The sequence below is a fragment of the Colius striatus genome, chromosome 1, assembly GCF_028858725.1.
Source record: "Colius striatus isolate bColStr4 chromosome 1, bColStr4.1.hap1, whole genome shotgun sequence".
Taxonomy (NCBI): Eukaryota; Metazoa; Chordata; class Aves; order Coliiformes; family Coliidae; genus Colius; species Colius striatus.
In genome coordinates this window covers 197,147,485-197,169,095 of record NC_084759.1, presented here as the reverse complement: position 1 = coordinate 197,169,095, position 21,611 = coordinate 197,147,485, and the positions used below count along the sequence as shown (strand labels likewise).

The 21,611-nt window shown below is 36.2% G+C and overlaps 1 protein-coding gene across 1 annotated transcript in view; it reads left to right on the top strand.

Moving 5' to 3' along the window:
* The window catches only part of PCLO (piccolo presynaptic cytomatrix protein), a 355,223-nt gene extending 341,193 nt beyond the window's left edge, over positions 1-14,030 (top strand). The window contains exons 25-27 of the mRNA XM_061989223.1: positions 8,374-8,508; positions 9,132-9,277; positions 13,890-14,030. Coding sequence (XP_061845207.1) covers positions 8,374-8,508; positions 9,132-9,277; positions 13,890-14,030 — 422 coding nt within the window. The remainder of the gene's footprint in view (positions 1-8,373; positions 8,509-9,131; positions 9,278-13,889) is intronic.
* The last annotated feature ends 7,581 nt before the right edge of the window (positions 14,031-21,611 follow it).

The following is a 21,611-nucleotide window of genomic DNA, read 5'->3' as shown; positions in this document are numbered from 1 at the left end:
ATTTTTATTCTCCTACCTACCAACTGTCAAATATGGGTATTTTGTACTAATCTTCATCTTTAAAAACTCTGTGGTCAACTCTGATCACGTAAACCAGTTGAATATTATATTTACAGTTCTTATGATCTTCCCTCCATTTATTCCAAATGCCTCTATAATGCAGGGACCAGTGTCATTAAAATATTGAAGAAATCCTGAAGAAATCTGTGATCCGTTGTTCTACCCTTTAGGTCACAGATGCGGAGAGCTTCTGATGCTAGTGAAACTTTCTTCTCTAATTCATCTTCTCTAATGTCATTGCCTCATTAACCGCTTCCTGCTTCCTTATTAACCTTTTCCTACAACATTTTTGAATGCCATCTAACAAAAAAAGAGCCTGCTAAAACTGGTTTTGTGCATGCCTTTGATTTTTATTTCTTTATATTTGAGTATGTGTGAAGCATCAGTAATATTTTCCCCAAAATTTAGCCAAAATCGCTTTAGGCTAAAAGTTTTTCCATATAGTATCAGTCCAGAACCCACATTATCTTCTTTTGCCTTTTAGGATGAATTATTTATTTTTAATTAATTTTTTAAAAATTGAATCTGTGAAAGAGATGCGTGCATGTGGTGACCAGTAAACAGAACAGAGTGAATTTGGGTTTTTTTCTGACAAATATTTCAGATCTCAAAATGTCAACAGGCATAAAGGTTTCTTTGCTTTCAAAAGGCCTTTTGCACAACTGTTTTATTTCATCTGAAAATAAAACCTGAAAAGTATTTTCCCTCAAGTATTCTTTGCTTAATCCTACTAAGAATTCTAGATGTACAGAATTTTTGCACTAGTAAAGTCAAAATTTTGTGGACAATGAGCCTGCTAGTTCTAAGAATCATAAAATTGTCATCTTCTTCATATCCCTGTGCTTTAAAGACAAATAACACTCTCAATGCCCACAAAATTGTAAGTTGGGTTTATTATGAGCAAGTTTCTCAATTCTGCTCCTCTCTCACATTATATGATTGTATGCACATCAAATCAGAGGAGACAGGGAGATATTAATGAAAGATCTGAATTTTTTTTGCTCGTCTCATAATATACAGTCTGCTCACAGTGGTTGATATCTTCAGAGTAAGGAAAGTGAAAGAAAAAGAGAAAGTAGTTCCCTTGGTTCATGCCTGCTGCTACTGAAGAGTATCCATATATCCCAGAGGGAGCCCATCTGCACAAGTTGGACTGATAGCATTTACCATTTCAGAGCAGCATGGCTGCCTACAGACAGCATCCCTACCTACATCAGGTAAGGGAGGGAATAAATTGTAGTATCCTGAACTGTTCACATATAACACCACCTAGCCTTTGTATAGGCAGATGAGAGACTTTGAATACATAGCAAGGACCTTCAGTGGCTGCAACTTCTCTTCAGAGCAAGGAACAGCCTTTACTCTGAGCTTTAGTTTGTCCAATGACACTTGATATCACCATCTAGGGCAGGCTGGGTATCCAATCGTAAGAGGAGCAATGAATTTCAGAACCTGCATGTATACAAATTCATCTGTGTAGTGAGAGCACCTTTATTGAATCATAGAATCATTTTGCTTGGAAAAGATCTTTAAGATCATCAGTCCAACCACTAACATCACACTGCTGAGCCCAACACTAAACCACGTCCCTCAACACCTCATCTATATGTCTTTTAAATATCTCCAGGGATGGGGATTCCACCACCTTCCTGGGCAGCCTGTTCCAGTGTTTAACTGTTCCAACACTGTTGTGGTGTTGAGAAAGTCCTAATCCAGTAAAACCAAGATCTATTTAAAACATCTGATTTTTCTTACAGTAGAGAACACAAAGATAAAACCAGCGTACAGGGAAAATTGTGTCAGTTTTCAGGGAAAAAGAAATATGTGGGAGAAAGGTGAAAGACAAAACAAAAGGCAGAAAAAGTTGGAACCTGTAAACTTTGGGAGGCATTGTTTATAAAACTCATCCATCATTATTCCACAATAGCTTTGTCAGTAGTTCATATCACAGCAAGAGGATGAAAATACAAACAACTGGTATTACAAGTAACTGGTGGGATGTCAAATTTTTTTAAAAAGGGAAGGAGAGAAAGGTTTGCTAAGAAAAAAGACTGGAAGGTTTTGGCTGATATTTTGAATTCTTGGTATATTTAATTTTAGAAAAGCAGTTGGGGCTATTTAACTCTAATACTGAAATGTAAATTATAAATGCTTGTATTTGCAGTAATACTGCATTATTTGTTGCAATAAGATGATGTTATCTTGTTTTCCCAAAGCCCTACTCTCTGCTGGAGAAGGGACTTCTAGTTCTCAAAATAGTGTTAAAGAAACCCAGCAGAAACATATTCCTTGCTACAACCGCACTCTGTTAGACATATAATTATGTCTGCATGAGTTTCATGGATTATCATCAGCCTTTATATTTGTGTTTTCTTATGAGATTAGGGATCATAAACCAAAGTCCTGTTTATATTCACATGGTCAAAGTCTCTGTTTTTACAGTATACCCAGTCACAGTTATTAATCCAAACAACTCTTAGAGCAGTAGATGTTATCTCCACCTCTGAGATTAGGCACAGAGATGAAATACAAGAATAGAGAATACTACTAAATGATGGGGACCTTTGGACAGAACCCATATTTATGAATCCTCTTTTATCATGTCCTGTATTTGAAGTTGTAAATTTTCCTTTTTTGAATCGTCCTCAAGCACCCACCTTGGATTCCTTAGATTTTGTGACATGCTACTAGATATGATAACTGTTACATACTCTAATATAGTTGAATCCAAGACTTTAAGAAATACGGTTACATAAGAAACATTTGAGTTGTTTAATTCTGGAAGACATGATGTCTCTTTACATAGTGTTAGAGATAACTATGGTTACATCAAGTCCAGATCATTATGAGAAAAACACCAGTAAAATACACGAAAGAAATGCCTGTATTCTATCAATAAACACTGTACAGAGTTCTCCGAGGTGTGTTAATTTAGTTTTTCAGGATATCAAAATAGAAAAAGACATAAAAAAACTGACAAAAGAAGTCTTCTAATCATGTTCTTATGATGACAGTATACTAATCGTTACTTATCTTTTCATCCTAGACTGAAAGAAAGACTATGGAAAGTCTAAGGCTTATTACTTACTTATTACTTACTCTTTCAGAATTATAAACGTAACAGAGTCAGAAGAAGCAATACTTCATGTTATACTCAGAAATGCTTTGAAGATAAGTTGGGAGACAGATTTCATTCACTTTAGTTTCCTCATGGGAAACACTCACTAAATGCAACGAGCACCAAATACCAGAAGCTACTAATACAAAACTCTGTGGAGAACATTTACAGAGTTACATCATGTAGCCTTGTAATGGTTATTTGCACTGTCACATAATTTCTCTCCTTGCTTGACTCCTTGATTCTTTAATTTCCATATTGATTGATTTTAATTTTCCATGGGAAATCTTTTAGCAAAAACTAGCTTGCTCTTTCTCAGACAAAACCTAGGCTCTTGAAACAGTTTGCTCATCTATCAACAGCACAGAGGCTGTGCTTCTTTCTTTGTGCTCTATACTGATTGTCAGCACTAACACAGCTAGACCTATACCACGGAATACTCTAACATTCTCGCTTGCCATCCCCCAGGGCAGAATCATCCTGTCTATGTACCAACATCATCATGCTACAATGAAACAACTCTAATTTTCTCAGGCTCTTTGCACTAAAATATCACCAAAACTTCCTCACTTTTATGTTCCTGCTGCAAGACAATAAGAAGACATGGCTAATGGCAAGGCAGTGTGGATGTGTCTAGTCTTCTTTAAATGAAGCTTGTCTGTAGCAGTAGCGCAAGTAGTCCTGCACCAACATTTAGACACCTGGGATTGCTCTCTGAGTGCTTTCAAAAAAGTGGAACCGAAATGAGTATTTGTAATCAGAAAAGTATAGAAATAAACCCTGAAAGAGTGAATATTATTCTTGAAATGCAGCCATGTCTCTGAACACACACACACACATAAAAGGAAAAATAGGAGGAGAAAACCTGCTAAATCAAGCGTGGCTCTGTGTTTCTTTCTCTTCTACATACAGAATTGATAAGGAATATTAATCTTAGTGTAGCCACAAAGTGTACAAAAGTAAAGCTGGGAGAGTTTTATGGAGTTTTTTAATTTGTTTGGATTTTTTCACACTTGCTGATCTTTTCCAGCATCTGTAGTAGTAATAGGATCTGAGCTGTAAGGAATTTTAAAAACCCACTCAGTAGGGCAATCTCACTGAAGACTGCTTGGAAAGACTTTTCTCTGAATTTAAATCCTTGACTATAAAGTGCATGACTCTTGAAGCTCCATGAGAGCATTTTTTACCTATTTTGGAAAAAAAATCTGTTATAAACTGTGTTTGGAAAAAAGAAAATGCTGAGAAATGATTGTCTGTATTCCCCTTCCTCCTGTTTAGCTTCTAATTCCACTGCTCCAATACTCCCAGTCACTCTTCTGGAACACAATGAGCCTCTAGTAACATATACACAGACATAGAACAAAATGTCAGTTTATGTATTCTGTTTTCTAGCTATCTGGTATCTATCCAGAAGACTGTTCTAATATGATTCTCATCAGTATTTAAGCATCTCATATTCAAATCTCCAAGTTTAACCTACTCATACTTAGTCATCTATGCAAACAGACATAGTCAATCTCAGAAGGCAATTCAAAGAGTATTATTGTAAGAGATATATATAAATTAGCTCAAAAATATACATATATTAAACTGAATGAAATGTCTGCCATTGTTCAGTGAGATTTACCTGCTCGTTTAAATACATTGCTGAATTAGCCTTGACAACACAGAACAATGGGAAACAGCTATTTCCTACTGTCTTGAGTTGTTTTGTTTGATAAGGATTTAATCAAAAAGGGATGGGAGCACAATCCACAGATATCATTCCCTAGAAATTGACAAGAGTGCAATTGACACAGCCTGTGATTTACAGCAGCATTCAAGACTAATTAACCTTTCACACCATGAGGTGTGACAGTTCTATAAGAGCAACAGCTCAGGTTACTATCACCATAGAAGATTTAAACCCCTTGACTTCTCAAATACCTTGTAGCAATTTAGTTAATTAATATAACCTCTTAACTATTAATGGATTTTTAATAAATATAGTTCCCTAAAAGGAGATGTACTGCCAAATAAAAACCAATGATGTATTTAATCATAGCTATATATTTTAAAGAGTTGTATAGCTACCGTTAATGTGCTCCTAAAGTGGACACAATGCTTCTGAGCATACCTGTGGTCCTCTTGCAGTACATCTATAAGTCTTCATTTGACATACATGTAGCATGTAAAATATCACACAAATTCAGCTTAAAAAAGTCTTACTGCTTTCAATATTTATCATGTATCTGTAGAAAACAATTTCATCTTTTTTCTAGTTCCTGATTCCTCAGATAAATTAGAAAATAATGCTTTTAGTTCTTTACTATATGGTTCTTTGCCACTGTATTATCCTGATTTGTACCTGTTTCCTTTGGAATTCATCACCATTGAGGCAAATATTAAAATTCACGTTACAAATTATTTCTCAGTGTCTTAGAAAGCCGTATTAATACTTTCTTAAAAATATATGCAATGTCTCTTTCAAGTGTATTTACTTGTTTCAGAGATGCATTGTAGTATTTGTTTATCACATCTAATGTACTAAAATACCCACAATAAGTTTCATTCACGTCACTTATGACTGAGATTTTCTAAACTTATATAAGAATGCAAAAGATTGTGGTCAGGTAGTGTATTTGGAGTAATTCCTACCAATGCAATTCTCAGGGGTCATCCAATCCCATGACACCCTGAGCAATTTTATTTCTGTCATATCAGTTGAAGAATATTCGTGTCCAGCTCAGCTAACTGTGAACTCTCTTAATAGCTCAGTGTTAATACTTCCCCTCATCAATGTATCTCTACTTCCGTTTGAAGAATCAGCCTAACAAACCAATGTACATTTGCTCTGTTCTTACACACCTGTCAAAGGTGTAATGAATGTGTATGGGAAAGAAAGGAACAGAATAGGAATCTCTTCCAAGTCTTTAAAATTCTGCTAAGTTTTGGAATGGTGATTTAATTTAGTGCAGAGGCTTGTGTTAATTTTTTTTCACTGAATGATATAGGACAAATGAAAATTAATATGGAAACACAAGAGACCTACCAAGCTTCACGTGCTGACAGCTGAAGATCATTGTTTTTCCCATGAGACTGAAAGAGTGAAGTAGGATTGTTTGTTGTGAAGATTCTGAGAAATGATGCTGGAATTTTCAAACACAATCTAATTTACTGGAAGCATTACCTTATCTTGTTTTGGATTGAGTGTGCATCTAAATAAAAAAGAAAGTACTAAGGGAATCAAGAAAGAATAGGTCCTAACAGCTGTTGCAAATAGACCTTAAAGGACAAAAGAGGAGTAAAGTAGAAGAAACTGAGCATATTTTCCAGAAAAGTCTGTGGTTAACTAAGGACAGCCTGAAACTACTGTTAGGTTTCTTCTAGAACTGTCCATTATGGGCTTTTTTTTTTTTGTGATCAAATATCAGAGCCAGTGCAACAACCATATTGATCAAAAAGGCAGATTTATGTAACAACTTTCATGTATATCATATCTTCATCAGTGATTTTGATAGTTTATCCACAGAGCAGAGGAGGCATTATAATTTTTTTCTTATATCTCTCTCCAGGCATTCAAAATACACAGTTTAGCCAAGCTGTACCCACTGGGCACTCAAGAGTTTCTAGAAAAAGGGCATTATAATGGATTAATGAATAACAACATGGACATTATTGATCTTTCCTTCTATCATCCCAACTACTGGTGATCTCTGCTGCAATGACATGATGAAAGCTTCATTCACTTTGCATAAACATATAGCAGAAAGCAAGTTGCTATTATTGCAGGTCAAAATCTATAGGAAGGGCTTTGTGTTGAACAAAAATAGTGAAAGAATCACTTGCCTTCTAAGAGATCCTCTCTCACCTAACAAACTGGGTAAAATGCTGACACAGCTGAAGCCAAATTACAAATTTATCAACTGTAACCAAGTTCAATTCAAGCTTCAGTTTGTGAAAAGAGTTGGGAGCTCAGATCATAGCTGTGATTATTCATTATTAAATTTTTATTCATAATCCCCCAAAATATTTTAAGTAGAGAAAACAGTAGAATGTATGATTTATCCTGGACATCTAAATATTACTTAGTAACTTTCTACTTTTTAAGAGAGAAGCTTCTCCAGATGTATCATTTACTTTCTGTAAACAGTAAGCTTTGCTCCTTACAACATCTTGGCATCAGTTTCTAGAATTTCCTGGTAATGCTTTAAAGCTTCAGCCTGCTGGCACCAGAAACTAGGTAATAAAGATTCCCAGGGTCTTAATGGTTTGTTTTCTTTTTAACTAATGTTGAAGGAGAAGAGGGCGGTGAAATATTATACTAGCAGGACAATATATATATAGATGCACAACTCTTATTATGACATGATGCTGTTACATACAACACTGAGTTGAGGGCATGGGCTCTGCTTATACCACCTTCCTGATATATAAAGTGTAGCCCTACTTTACTCTGTCTGGCTTCATTAAAATTTTGTGGGAGGACAGGCAGGGGGAAGGTAAAATTACTTTGCTTACATTTGGTTCTGTGCCTTCATCTCAGGACCGGTTTAGAAAGAGATCCGTACAATATAGGGATAACGGGCCTGTATTTCTACATGTAAGGGAAATCATCTTTAATTTAAAGGTCACATTGAGCACTTCTATCTAAACTGTGAGCATGATATTCCTCCATATACATAAGAAGGTGAAATGTCATCAAAGTCTTAATTCATTGTCTTTCAGTATCTTACTTTTTAAGACTCTGATGAATGTTCCTTTTTGAGGGGTTTGAGTTGGGGGTGTTTTTGTTTGTTTGTTTTGGGTTTTTTTTTGTCTTGCCTTTTTCTTTAATGTGATAAATTCAGAATCCTGTAGTAAAGGTGAAAAGGTGAATTTCTACAAAGGTGAATTGTAGTGACCATTACAGGAATTGTCATGATTCCTAGAGAACTTTGTGTTTCAAGGGAAAAAACTTCTATGAAGCAAATACATTCTGGACCACATAATCTAGTTGTACAAGTGTACTGCATGTTTCTACCATGTGTTCACCCAAGCAATACGTTATCCTTATGCCCCTAACCAAAAATTATGAGTTGTCCTGAAAAAAAATCACAACAGCCTCCTCCCAAACTAAAAAAACCCTAAAGAGAACTGAAAACTCTATTTCCAAATTAGGAAGTACATTCAGTTTATTTTTATGTTAATGAGGGTTGCTTTTTCTGCTTTTCCAGGTAAAACACAAGTTATGGGTGAAATCAAGATTGCATTAAAGAAGGAAATGAAGACAGATGGTGAACAACTGATAGTAGAAATCCTTCAGTGCAGAAATATCACATACAAATTTAAATCTCCAGATCATCTTCCAGGTATCACATAGAAACCATCTACATCGTGCTTTGATAACATTAACTAGGATGTATCTGAAGCCATTTAACATCATCACTAAATTGAGAAAGAAAATTGTTTCTTAACCAGAGCAATAAATTCTATAGGATTCTTTTTGAAGTGATTTTTCTTTTCTCTTATGAGCAACTTTAATGAAAGGAAAAACATTTTCTAGAAGCAAATTAACTTTCAGAAGTTAATCCTCTTTTAAATTTACTTTTGATTGTTAAAAAAAATCCTTTTTTTATATGTCATAAAAATTATAACCCTTTTTTATTAAAGACCAATATCTAGTAAATGATTGTATTTTGGTGAAAAAGTTTTTTAAAAATTAAAAACTCATGATAATGATAATGTTTTCAAACGTAGATAAAGACATCAAAGTATTTGTTCCTTTAATGACAGCATTGCAACACAAAGTAATTCCCTTGGATTTAGTGTGGTGGTTCCATTTCTACACCATGTGAATAATGGCTCTGTGAATAATGACTCTATGAAGTACCATGCTCTAGTTCATCACAACACTTCTCCTCTGTTGAAATCATTAGCAACAATGATTATTTAAAAGCTTTGGTATTTAACTCATTGAACTGTTCTTCTCCAGACCTGTATGTGAAGTTGTACGTTGTCAATATCTCTACCCAAAAGAGAGTAATTAAGAAGAAAACCAGGGTATGCAGACATGACCGAGAGCCTTCGTTCAATGAAACGTTTAGATTTAGCTTGAGTCCTGCTGGGCATTCTCTTCAGGTAACTCCACATTTTATTAAAACCTAATTTTGGATGTTGTCCATGCTGTGCTTTGGGCATTTGAGATCAATCTTCTACTCCAGCTGTTTGCTGAAAAGCTAAATTTACAAAGGAAATAACACAATAATAATGGCAATATCAGGTTGGAGGAGACTTTTAAAAATGGTTTAATCCATCATCTCACATGGAGGGTTTTTATAGACAGACCAGAAAGCTTTAGGCTTGAGCTGTTTTTAAAACCCCCTACAGAAGGAAGTTATTTCTATGTACTTAGAAAGTTTAGTGTAATATCTGAGTTAAATATGCATATTTTAAAATTAAGTTCACTTATCCTTAAGTATTCTCACAAAGCACAGAGGAAAACTGATATGCTTTCCTTTTGTAAAGAAAAAGGAAACACTGAGAGGCTGTTATCATATTTCTCCTCTCTATTTTTTCAGGCTAAGCCAAATGTCTTTGATATGTCCTGCTGCCTATATGCCTAATCATCTTCTTGTTCTCTCCAATTCTTCAATTTCTTTGCAAGTTGTGGTGCCTAGAATTAGGCACAGTAATCATAATTTCCGACACTGCAAAGTTAATGGTTTTGCCAAATCAAATAGTCTTCATGTACATTTGTAGAAGAGATGTTGGTATTTTGAGTATGTGGCACATCAAATAATGTGTGGAACTGATTCAGGAATAGTCCCTCTCTTGCGTTTTAGTTACTCAAACAGATTTGATAATTTTGTCAGATTTGCTTTTTTGACAGGTAGGATTAACTTTACTTACCTTCATTTATTTTCACACGAATAAATTACTAATGTAAGCCAGACATTCAGGCTTGCTCTAATCAATAGAAAAGGATGAATTCCAGGAGTATCTGCATACTAATCTTAAAAGTAAGTGTGAGCAATTGTTGAGCATACTAACATCCACCTAATGCACCTTTAAATCTGGAACACTGACATTAAGAAGCTGGCTACATTTTGGTGACTAAAGTCAGACTGGATTATCTAGATGCCTATGTTAGGCTGATTGGTTGTATCATAAAAATTAAAGCCAAAATGAATGTTACTTGCAAAACAAAGTCAACAAAAACATACTGTTTTCCCTGTGTTAGGGTGTTCTAATATTCATAGAATCATAGAATGGTAGGGGTTGGAAGGGACCTTTAGAAATCATGAAGTCCAACCCCCCTGTAGAAGCAGGCTCACCTAGATCAGGTCACATAGGAATATGTCCAGCTGGATCTTGAAGACCTCCAAGGAAGGAGACTCCACAACCCCTCTGGGCAGCCTATTCCAATGCTCCCTCACCCTCACGGTGAAATAGTTTTTTCTTATGTTTAAGTGGAACTTTTTGTGTTCCAGCTTCATCCCATTACCCCTTGTCCTGTTACTAGCTACTATAGAAAAAAGGGATGTCCCAGCCTCCTGATACCCACCCTTTATTTGTAAATATTAATAAGATCACCCCTCAGTCTCCTCTTCTCCAGACTAAACAGCCCCAGTTCCCACAGACTTTCCTCTTCTGAAAGATGTTCCAGTCCCCTGATATCTTGATGGCCCTGCACTGGACCCTCTCCAGCACTTCCCTGTCCCTCTTGAGCTGAGCAGCCCAGAACTGGACATTCCAGATGGTGCCTCACCAGGGCAGAGTAGAGAGGGAGAAGAACCTCCCTTGACCTGCTTGCCACACTCTTCTTGATGCATCCCAGGATGCCATTGGCCTTCTTGGCCATGAGGACACGTTGTTGGCTCCATAAAAGAGTATTTAAGATGTTCTATTACACGAGAAGATTCAGGGTTTTAAGAGCTAAAATACCCATAAAATTTTTCATCCAACGGTGGTTTGAAGAGAAAATGATAAGGAGCAAGTAGACCTGTGAAGAAGAACTCACAGAGTCCTATTGAAATATAAGCCATCAAGAGGTTAAGGAAGGAGATTATGAGGAAGGTAACCATAGGAACAATCAGCCTGAAACTTGTCATCATCTCCTCAGAAACTGGTACTGCACACCTAAAAGAATGAAGGATGTAAATGTAGCAAGGAAGAAATTTAAAACAAACAAAAAAGTGTTTCTTTTTCACATAACTTGGACTTTCAGCTGAAAAATTACCATAATATATTGTGGATACTAAATATTTTAGTGAAAAAAGTAAGTGGAGAAAATGATTGGACAAATTGCCACATAGTCTGTTAAATATAAACATATCTCCTGTGAGTCAGGAAGTCAATGATCCACAGAGCATAGTAAGTATTTTGGAAAATTGGCTCTACGTGATTGTCCTGTTCTTGTATTCTGCTTTATTCACTGCCTGATACACTTTTGGAAGCAGAATATTTGCTTGAAGAGATTTTTTATCTGATTCACTACATCTGGTCTTACAGACTGTTCATATTGATCAGTAAGTTTTTTCCTTTAGTCAACATGCCGCTGACTGATTTGAATGCTGAATATGAGTGATGAACATTTAGGGTCCAAGAGATTAACTTTGTCAAAAGAGATCAAACACTGTAATTGTAGAAGGCACATTGTAAAGAAACATGAGAACCAGCTGAAGGCAAAAATGAGAACAAGAGTCTGCACTCTGAAAGTCAGCAGCAAAACCTGTGAATATTAGCGAAAAAAAAAGAGACCATGGGCTATTGAAAAAAAAAATGAAGAAGAAAATAATTAGAGAGAAAATAAAACCAAGCTAGAATTTTCTGTTCAAGAGTATTGGGAAGAAGGAGAAATGGATAACAAGTCTGGAATTTGAAGTCTGGAGCAGGGAAGAAATGAGGCTGAGAGACAGACAAGCTAGAGAAGATAGGTACTTGAGATCCAGCTGGGAGGAATGGTGAGAAGGATCAAGGACAGAAAGTGGTGAAAAATTTGATAGATTTTTTTTCTGTCCCAAAACTGTTGATGTGTCAGAATGAAAACATTCTGCAGAAAACATTTTGACAGATTTCAGACAGACACTTGCTTCAGTCCCTGGCAGATTGCTTGCTTTCTTCCCCAATTTCCCTGTTCCTTGGCAACCCACCTAGGACCCTTCTGGAAAGCACTGAGCTCCTGGCTCCTTTGCCTTGTTCTGTAGCTGGCTTCTGATGGGCTGTCATGCTGCAATTAGAAATACATAATGTCCTATGTGAGCATAATCAGAAAATCCCAGAAGAATGTTTTTCACAGATGTGCTGATTTGGTTTTCCAGCTTCTGGGCCATCCATTTCTTCAGGAAATACTGAACCAAGCGAACCAGGCTAGAAAGTCACCAGTAGTGGAGGCAAGCTGCTTGTTTTCCCCAAGGACAAACTTTCTGATGAGTGGAGTTCCCTACTATCTCAGTGCTTAAGAGTCATTTGATCTTCCCTCCTCAAACCTGCTGACTAATGGGCATGTAAGAGTCTAAGTTATCTGGGTAGATACATTACTTGCCAATTGATGTCAAAATTGACAGGGAACTTGAAAGCTCAACCAAGAAAATTATTGCAAATTTAAAGAATAAAAAAAATCCATCACAATGTAAAATTTTCTCTTTTTTTTTTACTTTGTTTCCCAAATCAGAATATAAAATTCAAAGTTCTTTATTACTGGAAAAAAGGTTTTCTACATTTCTGTTACATGCTTATTGCTGTATGAAGAAGTTATCTCAGTGGAGTACAGAATCCTTGAGCTCTGACATTCTTCTGCTAGCTTGGATCTTTGAAACTAAACAATAAAATAATCTATTTTCTGTCCTACTGCTTCACACAGTGGGTGACAGTCCCCTACTGTTATCAATAGCTGCTCTTGCTCATTGCCAGAGTTTGCTCAGTGACTGAATATTATAAACCTGCTGCCGAACCTTTCATGGAAATACAATTTTTCATTAGTGCTTTTTCTTTTACTCAATAATTAAGAAATGCTAAAATTTGTCTGACTGTGTAGCTATAACTCACCCCCTGAAGTATATATATTATCAAACATATTTCTTCCAGAAACACATAGAATGAACCTATAGATCCACTGAAGTAATCAAGTCTTTCAGAGAAGCCTATTGCTTGCATGGTATGAACCTGCTTAGCTGGACAAAAATATGCCTATTTTCTCTCCCTGTCAGGGGTAGTGTTGAACATCCAGCCTTCATAGCTCACACTTGCTGGGTAGGCTCTCAGCAGAGCCATAGCAGAAGTGAGATTTTAGACCAGCTCTCCATTTCAAGTTAGAATACCACATGCTGAGGTCAGGAACCAGAACTCTAGATTGTCTCACACACTAGTCTGCTCTGAGTTTCAGCCTATATGCAGGACACCCTGCCACTTCCACACACTTACAAAGAGCTAGTACTTTACCTTCATAGAGCTCTACCCTGTAACTTAAAACTTGACCTTGTGTTTGTCTTTGGTAAGTAGCAGGTGAATACATTGCTCACTAAACTTAAAGATTGTCATGTTCTATTTGTTATAGTAGAAGAAAGGTTCAGTTTTCACAGGATTTGCTTTCTATTGGGAAGGTGACTATATAGGGTTATGGTCACTGTTTCTTTTCTGTGGGTACCAAATCAGAGCTCAATATTTCTGCATCTTTCATTATTGCTAGCAAATGCAGTATGTTACTATGCAATTTGATAACTATTTGTTATTATTATTATTATTTTCCCAGATTCTTCTTGTCTCCAATGGAGGGAAGTTTATGAAAAAGACATTGATCGGGGAAGCTTATATCTGGCTTGACAAAGTGGATCTAAGGAAAAGAATAGTAAATTGGCACAAACTGTTGGTCAGCTCCACACAAACACACTGAGCAGATCTGTCTGCTTAGGGTACAATACCTATAGAGTCTGCTATAAACAGCATCACTCCAAGACTATAGTTTGATATCATTGTGTTTAGCTAGTCTTTCAGAATACAAAGTAGAAAAGAGCAGTCTCTGGGCTATACAGCACACTTAAATGAGGGCTAGTACAACAGTTTTGCTGCAAAAGTCAGCAAAGTAACATAAAATCTGGGCCCAGAAGTTAAAGTGAGGCTGTTTGAAATGAAGACTGATACAAGGGCTCCATGTGTGCTGGACTCTGTGAAGAGAGTATCTGTGAAGGAAGTAACGAAGGCTGGAAGGCAGGTGTTAATGCAGAGTTTGGCTGCAGCTGGAGACAACGTGATGGAAAGAACGGTCTGGTTTTCTTGTAACCGGGAGGAGATCACTTTATGCAAAAGCACCTAGGGTGACTGACTTTCCAAATCTCACTTATCAGAAGTGCAAAACTTGTTTCTCTGTACCTTAGGATCTCTGATAATTTGCTGTAGTGAGATTATGCCACTTGACACAAACTGCAAGGCATTTGCAAGAGTGGCAATATTATTTTACATTCCTTTGTTCTTTTTCCTTCAAAAACTATGCTATAGAGAATCAGATCTGATTGTTTCATTTGTTTATGTGTGTTAAAAATGAATATAAATCACTGTCCTAGAATGTAATGGAAAAAACTATATTAATGGTCTATAATTTGGAATGTGGTTTTCAAGAAGAAGGGAAAGATGTAAAAATTGCACTTCAACAGGAAGAAAAAACACTATTTTTATGTCAGTGACACTGTACTTCACCCTACCCTTTGAATCAACAGTTTTAAAAAAGTTTGGAATTAAAGAGACTCAAGCACCAAGACTAACACAATTATTTCAACTAGTCCTTCCATTTTTCAGCAACCAGTCTTGTTCTGCAACTGTACAGAGACGATGAATTCCAAGTTATTTTGTGGGCACTTCAGAACAGTAGACCCACCAACCCACTTGGTGCAGGGCTCTGTATCAACACCAGTGACACACTTGAAATTAAAAGGGAAGGGATAGTAGGGCAGTGACTGTCTGGATGTTGTTGCATTAGAGGGAATTAAGAATATCCTTTTGTTATCTCAGGTGAATGTCTGAGTATAATCCATTCAACAGCGTGGGTTTTCAGTTAGGAAAGAAGTAAACAGAATGGTAAATAGCAACATTTAAGACCATGTCAGTACTTCCACACTTAATGTCCCACTTTCAGTGGCTTGAAGTCGAGCAGTTAGCGCACTTGGGAAGAAACTGCTGCCTGGGATGACTTAGGCTTATTGTTGTATTTTCTTTTGTACCATTTTTGAGGAAGAAGGGAGAGATTTTTCTCTCATTCCTAAAAATATAGTAACTTCTTTAAAAAACAGGAATCAATACAGTACTAACTCCCATGTTACTCAGAAGTCATTTAATATTTCACAGCTTCATTAAAAGGTAGTTTCCCTGGAAATATTACCTCATGACTTTTGCACATTTAAAAAGAAAATTACCAAACTTCTGCACTTCAGATATTTATTTTTCTTGCCCAAAAATGACTTGGCACAAATTATTTCATGTACATCTTCTTATATTTTCTGAATATACGTAGTACACTTTCACAGGTTGCACAAGACTAACTGAAAATATTCTTTTGGAAATAAAAATATATGCTACACAAATCTTGTGTCACTTCCCACATAAAATTTTTGGTTTATCTTTGTCAACTTAAAACAACTGAGGAAAAAAATATCAAAAGAAACACACATAAGGCATTAATGCTACACACACCAAGGAACCTCCTGCTGAGTTATCAATAACCTGCTGGTAACCTGCTTAACCTTCAAGCAGAACAATTTTACCAAAATCTTGCTAGCTATCATAAAAACACAACACCACTGACAGTGGAAGTATGATGTGTGCTTTAATGTTGAATTTTATGCTTTCACCAGTATATGTAAACCCTACCTCTCATATACTTTAAAAACAGTCCTCTGGAGTTATTGTAAACATCCTATACATTTTGATGTTGTGTGTTTTTACAAGAAGATAAATACTTCAAAGAAAAAAATCCCCGATCAAACCAAAAAATCCTATGTGATGTATTAGACTTATGTGTTGCACTTTTGGTGTGTTATTTTGCATCCCCGATGACTACAGTGTGTTCTTTCTTTGCAAAAAGACCAAAAAAAAGGGGGAAAAAAAAGAAAGAGGCCCAGTTTCAGTTACTGTGTGAAGTAAAAGCCATGAGGTATGCAATTTTGTGCAAACTGCTGGTAATTTTGTTCTTGCAAAGTTTTATTATGAAGACAGAAAGTCATGCTTGTAGTTGCTATGGAGATTTCCAGCAGGAATGGGCACTATCTGGCTGCCTTAACGGCAAGCCTATAATCATCACTCTTAATTGAGAAAGCAGATAGGCATGCTTTACTCTCACACACATACAAATGTGGCCAATATTTTTATAGAATAGTTATGTTGGGTGGTGTAGCTGCAGCTGTATGGAACAGCTACCTTTAGGGGGTAATCAGCTGTCAGCAACTGGTTTAACTCAAGCATCTTTGATTCTCTGAACAACACACTGAATGTTTCTGCGTGTTGAAATGGCAGTTTTGGTCTCCTGTTATGAAATGCAGAGTGATATTTGTCAGGAATGTGGCACTGCCTTGGCCAGCGGCAGCAAGAACAGTGCTCCTTTGGTATCACCTGTCACCAGGGTAGGCTAGGGACAGGTCTGGGCCCATATACTCCCTCTTTTCCGAGGTGGCATCATTCAGAGGTTAGAGGATGCTTCCAAAGTGTGCCAAGTTCCTTTTTTCGACCAAAATTCTAGGTTGTACTGGAATCACTCTATGCAACACAGATACACAGATTCATGTTTGAATGCTTTTTTCTTTTTTTTTCTTGTTTTATGAATGAAGTCAGGAAAAACTCTCTTGTGACAATATTTTTTATAAACAATCAAACAAGGACTATTAGTATTTTTTTACTTTTTTTGTATATATCTAATTTTTTCACTTTTTCTCATTAATTTTTGTTTCTTTTATCTGGCCAAAAGTGCTTAGATGTGGCAACAGGTTTTATAATTTCTGAATCGTAGAATCATAGACTGACTGATTATTATTAATTTAACACATTTCTATGATTACTTCGAAGACATTTATTACAGGGAGGAAATAGTAGAGGCATTTTAACTTTTTTCATTCATAAATCTACTGAGTCAACAGAGATTGAAGCTGCTTTGTTCAAGGCCTTGTGTAGTGGAAACAAACTGAAAAATGAGCAAAAGCACAGTGTGTGTGTTTACAAACAAGAGGGATTTATATCATTGTCATTATTATTATTATGCATATAATGAGCAGCAAATAGACACTTTTTTTTCCAGGTTAAAACTAGATATGAGAGTTTCTATGATGAGTGTTGAGCTAGTTCTTTATCATTACACTTTAAAGGGATAGTATCCAGAGGCAATGAGTGCTGCTTCTCTATTATTACTCACGTTTTCACATTACATGGATCCTGTGTGGAAGAAACAAGACCCCAATCTAAACCAGGTGAAGTCAATAACAACCAACCTGTTGACTTAAACTGGCATTAAATCAAGACCTAGGAAATAGTTACTTTTCTGGATGCCGGGTATTTGCATGGTTAGGCTGTGGGATATGGTAGCTGGTAACCAGCTGATACTGATTCTTACTTTGAGGATGATAATGAAGAAAAAGAAGACATCTATTATATTGTAAGTTAGTATGCGCCCAATAGAGATTATTTAATTAGGATTTAGTTTCATGGAGATATCATAAATATATTAATAGTATTTTTTTAAATTATTATTTGAATCATAACTGACACTATTTTTAAGTAATTTATTTTCATTGCTAGAATGCTGAATGTCCCAGATTTCATTATTTGAGTATATATCTAGATATGTACATACCTATGTGAATAACGGAGAAAATTTGCATTTGTGTGAGTGTAACTTATAAAAGTAATGAAACAGAGAGGAAATTTAGTGTAAGTATCCATCTACATTATATTTAAACCCTAGTCCTACATGCCTTGTGAACGTTCAGTACACCTGACATATAGGATCAGTTGCTCTTTATGAATACATGTTGCCTTTAGGAGGAAAATAGAAGGAATAAGTGAAACCGGATACTCTCTCTTTAAATCATAAGAAGCATTTTAATGTTTTCTATACATTCTGGTTTATTATTTTGAAAAGATTAATAAGCAAATATATCAATGAACTCAAAAGTTATAATATATATAGATATCCATAACTCGAAACAGATGATTTGAGCAAAAGCCGTTTTCTTAATTTGTTACCCTGTAAATAAGTACACATTTTTGTAAAACAAACTGAGTTTAAATTACTAACTCCATCTGACATCCAAGCATGTGAATGTGTCCTTATTTGATTGTATCTTATAGATGTTCAGTGACGTGCTCAGGTGCTCAACTGCTGAGTAGCGTGTGTGCTGTCATGCTATGCACAACCTATACAGCATACCTAATGTTTCAAAAAATCCAAAACCACCAAAAAACCATAAAACCACAAAAAAAAAATTAGTCTTTGGAGAAATGTAATGTTTCCACGGTGAATGTTGCATGCATAGGTGGTGGTTTGTTGATACTCATTTTGATTTGAATTTCTTTTAGTTTCCCTTTTGCTTCCAGATTCATCAGGAAAAAAAAAAGTTACAGACTGGTTCTAAAAGTTGTAAAAATTGAAACAAAAGCAGTATGAGAATTGTATAAAAATGCTTGTAAATCTGTCTCAGTTTTCACTTTATGTATAAATCCATGTCATGGTTTTGTGGTTGTATACAGGATGTATCTTGAGAACTTATGCAAATTGTGCTGTATAAAGGCTGTTATCACAGTCTGACAAATAAATATTGAAAATATCAAGTTTAATGTCTTTTCTCTAGTTAACATGAAAATCTATTTTACTTTTCCAGTGGTTTAATTGTAACATTGTATACACTGCCTATATTCATCTGTCCTATTTCAGACTTAGCACAACTCCCAGGCTATCAGTGTTGCACACTTCCTTGTGTCATAAGGAATGGTTAGCTCATGAAAACTGTTCTTATACAAGCCAGGAACAGAATCCATATGCAGCTTGTTGATATTCTCACACAGATTAATCTCTGGTATCCTGTATAGACAAGAAATAAATCTGTGTATACCAGCACAGGTTATGAATGTCTTGTCTCCTCACAGCAAAGAAAAAGTGAATTGAAAGTGTAGCCTAGCTCTATACCCTTGTAAGTTCCTGACAAAGGCAGAATAATAAAGCATCTTAGAAACCCTAAAGGGATTTTCTGACTGTTCAAACGAGTAGAAATGTTTCCCAGAACAATATCTTTTAGATTTTATTATAAACAAGAAATCAGATTCTTCCAGCAATCATTTTTATATTAATGAATTGTACTGGACTTGTGGAACATTTATGAGTTTTTCCCATAGGGCCTGCATTTCTGAGCTATATCTAGACCTATATTTCTTATGTTTGTGTAGTTTCTCTCTGATAAAAGTAATTAAAAATTCATGCTCCCCAAGTAAGACAAACTGATGTTTGAGTCTAACATCTGGAACTAAATAGCCTGATTTATTTTATTTTTATGTCAGTTGATTCCCTTTAGTGAAAAAATAACACAGTAAGAAATAGGCAAGAACTTTGAGGATGACTCAAAAAAGAAATGTCCTTTCACTTTATTCTACATGCTACATCAATGATACAGACTAATTTCTGTTAATATCCATTAGGAGTTAAATTCTAGTCTTCCCAGTACCTGTCTGAATCTTAAAGATATACATTCAGTGTACCTGGAGTACCTCTCTCTGAGGAAACAGTCATGGCTACATCATCCCACACTCAACCTCAGTTCTCAGTGTCTCTGAGAACTCATAATTATTATAAGTCTCTGTTATTTTGACGAGGATGCTTCTGCCCAGCCTCCTGGACCTCTGGAAATTCTTAGAAACATTTCTGAAGTGATAAAAGCTTCCCAGGACAGACAGTTGCCTGAAACTATCTGCCATAGAAGCTGTAGGTTCTGAATCTAGCTCCAGTAAACTAGTTTACAGAAAGAAAAATCTCAGTTCCCTCTCACATACACAGAAAGAATGATTAAATAATATTCTTATTTTTAAATAACTAACAGTTTTAAACAAAAGTACGTGTTTACTCAGTTAAAGCACTCAGCAAAGAGCAGAGTATGCATTAAATGCTTATAGCCGGCCACTGTACACAGCCTGTGACGTGAAACTGGGAATCGGGCAGTTCATGTAATATTATCTAAATATAGGCTGAAATTGAAGCTCATATAAAGAGGAGTGAGTGAAAGATATACACAGAGATTCCGCTTAGCATTCTGGCTCTGAGGACTCGTCAGTTCTGAGAAACATCAGACAGTCCCTAAATTCACAGTGTGGGATGACCCTCATGCTTCAAGATTACAGCAAGAGAGAGGCCGCGCTGCCCCCTTGTAGCATCACTCGGCACTGCAGTCGCCGATTCCATGCTACTGGAACTGCTTGAATAGCTATTTTCTGCCTCTCTTTTTATTCTTTTATTTTTAATACAAATAAATCTTACTTAACTCCTATCTCATCCAATGAAGTCACATATCCAGGACACCTGCTTCTCTGTTCTGCCCTCTTCTCAGTGTACTCTGTCTCTAGGGTTCTCAGGCCCTCATTCTTACATTTTATAGACACTTTGCGCAAGACACTTTGCTTTTGCTTATATTAGTAACTCAAGCACATCTAGACATGAGAAATTACACTTCAAAATTTTTAAAACTGGGTCTCCAAGCATATTGTCATGGCCATGTATCCCTGAGTGCCTTGAGACACCTCCACATGGGTTTTCTTTCCAGAGACCACTCCAGTCCTTTAAGTCTAGCAGAAATTACTGCTACCCAGATATGCAAACTTGCAGAGGTGGGTCCAGGACACCAAGATTTTCTGAATTCTTTAGTCTCCTCTCTCATTAGGGAGGCGAAACTCTCAGAGACTCTATGAAGAACAGAGGAGCAATTATCTTCAACATTATTCTTTCCAAAGAATCGTAGAATAGTTTAGGTTAGAAGGGACACTGAAAGATCATCTAGTTCAACCCCCTGCAACAAGCAGGGACATCTTCAACTCGATCTGATTACTCAGCCCCATCTTGAATGAACCTGACATTGAATGTGTCCAAGAGTGGGGTATCGACCACCTCTCTGGAGTATCTACCATCTCTCTGAGTAATCTCTTCCAGTGTTTCACCACCTTCATCATAAAAATTTCTTCCTTATATATAGCCTTGATACAATGTCTGTCAGTTTAAAACTGAAATTCTATTTTGTAGAACATCATGCTCGGTATATAAATGGGAGTTAGCAGGGAGAGGCAGACGTTCTCTGGCATTGGTCAGCATGTGATGCAGAATTGCATCGAACATCACTTTTCTTGTTTTGGCGGGGGGGGGGGGGTGTTTATTTTTTCATTGGTTGTTTTCATTGGTTTCATTGGGGTTAAGCTACAACAGGGTGATTAAGCCACAATAAGGTCTTCCCAGTCCCTTTTC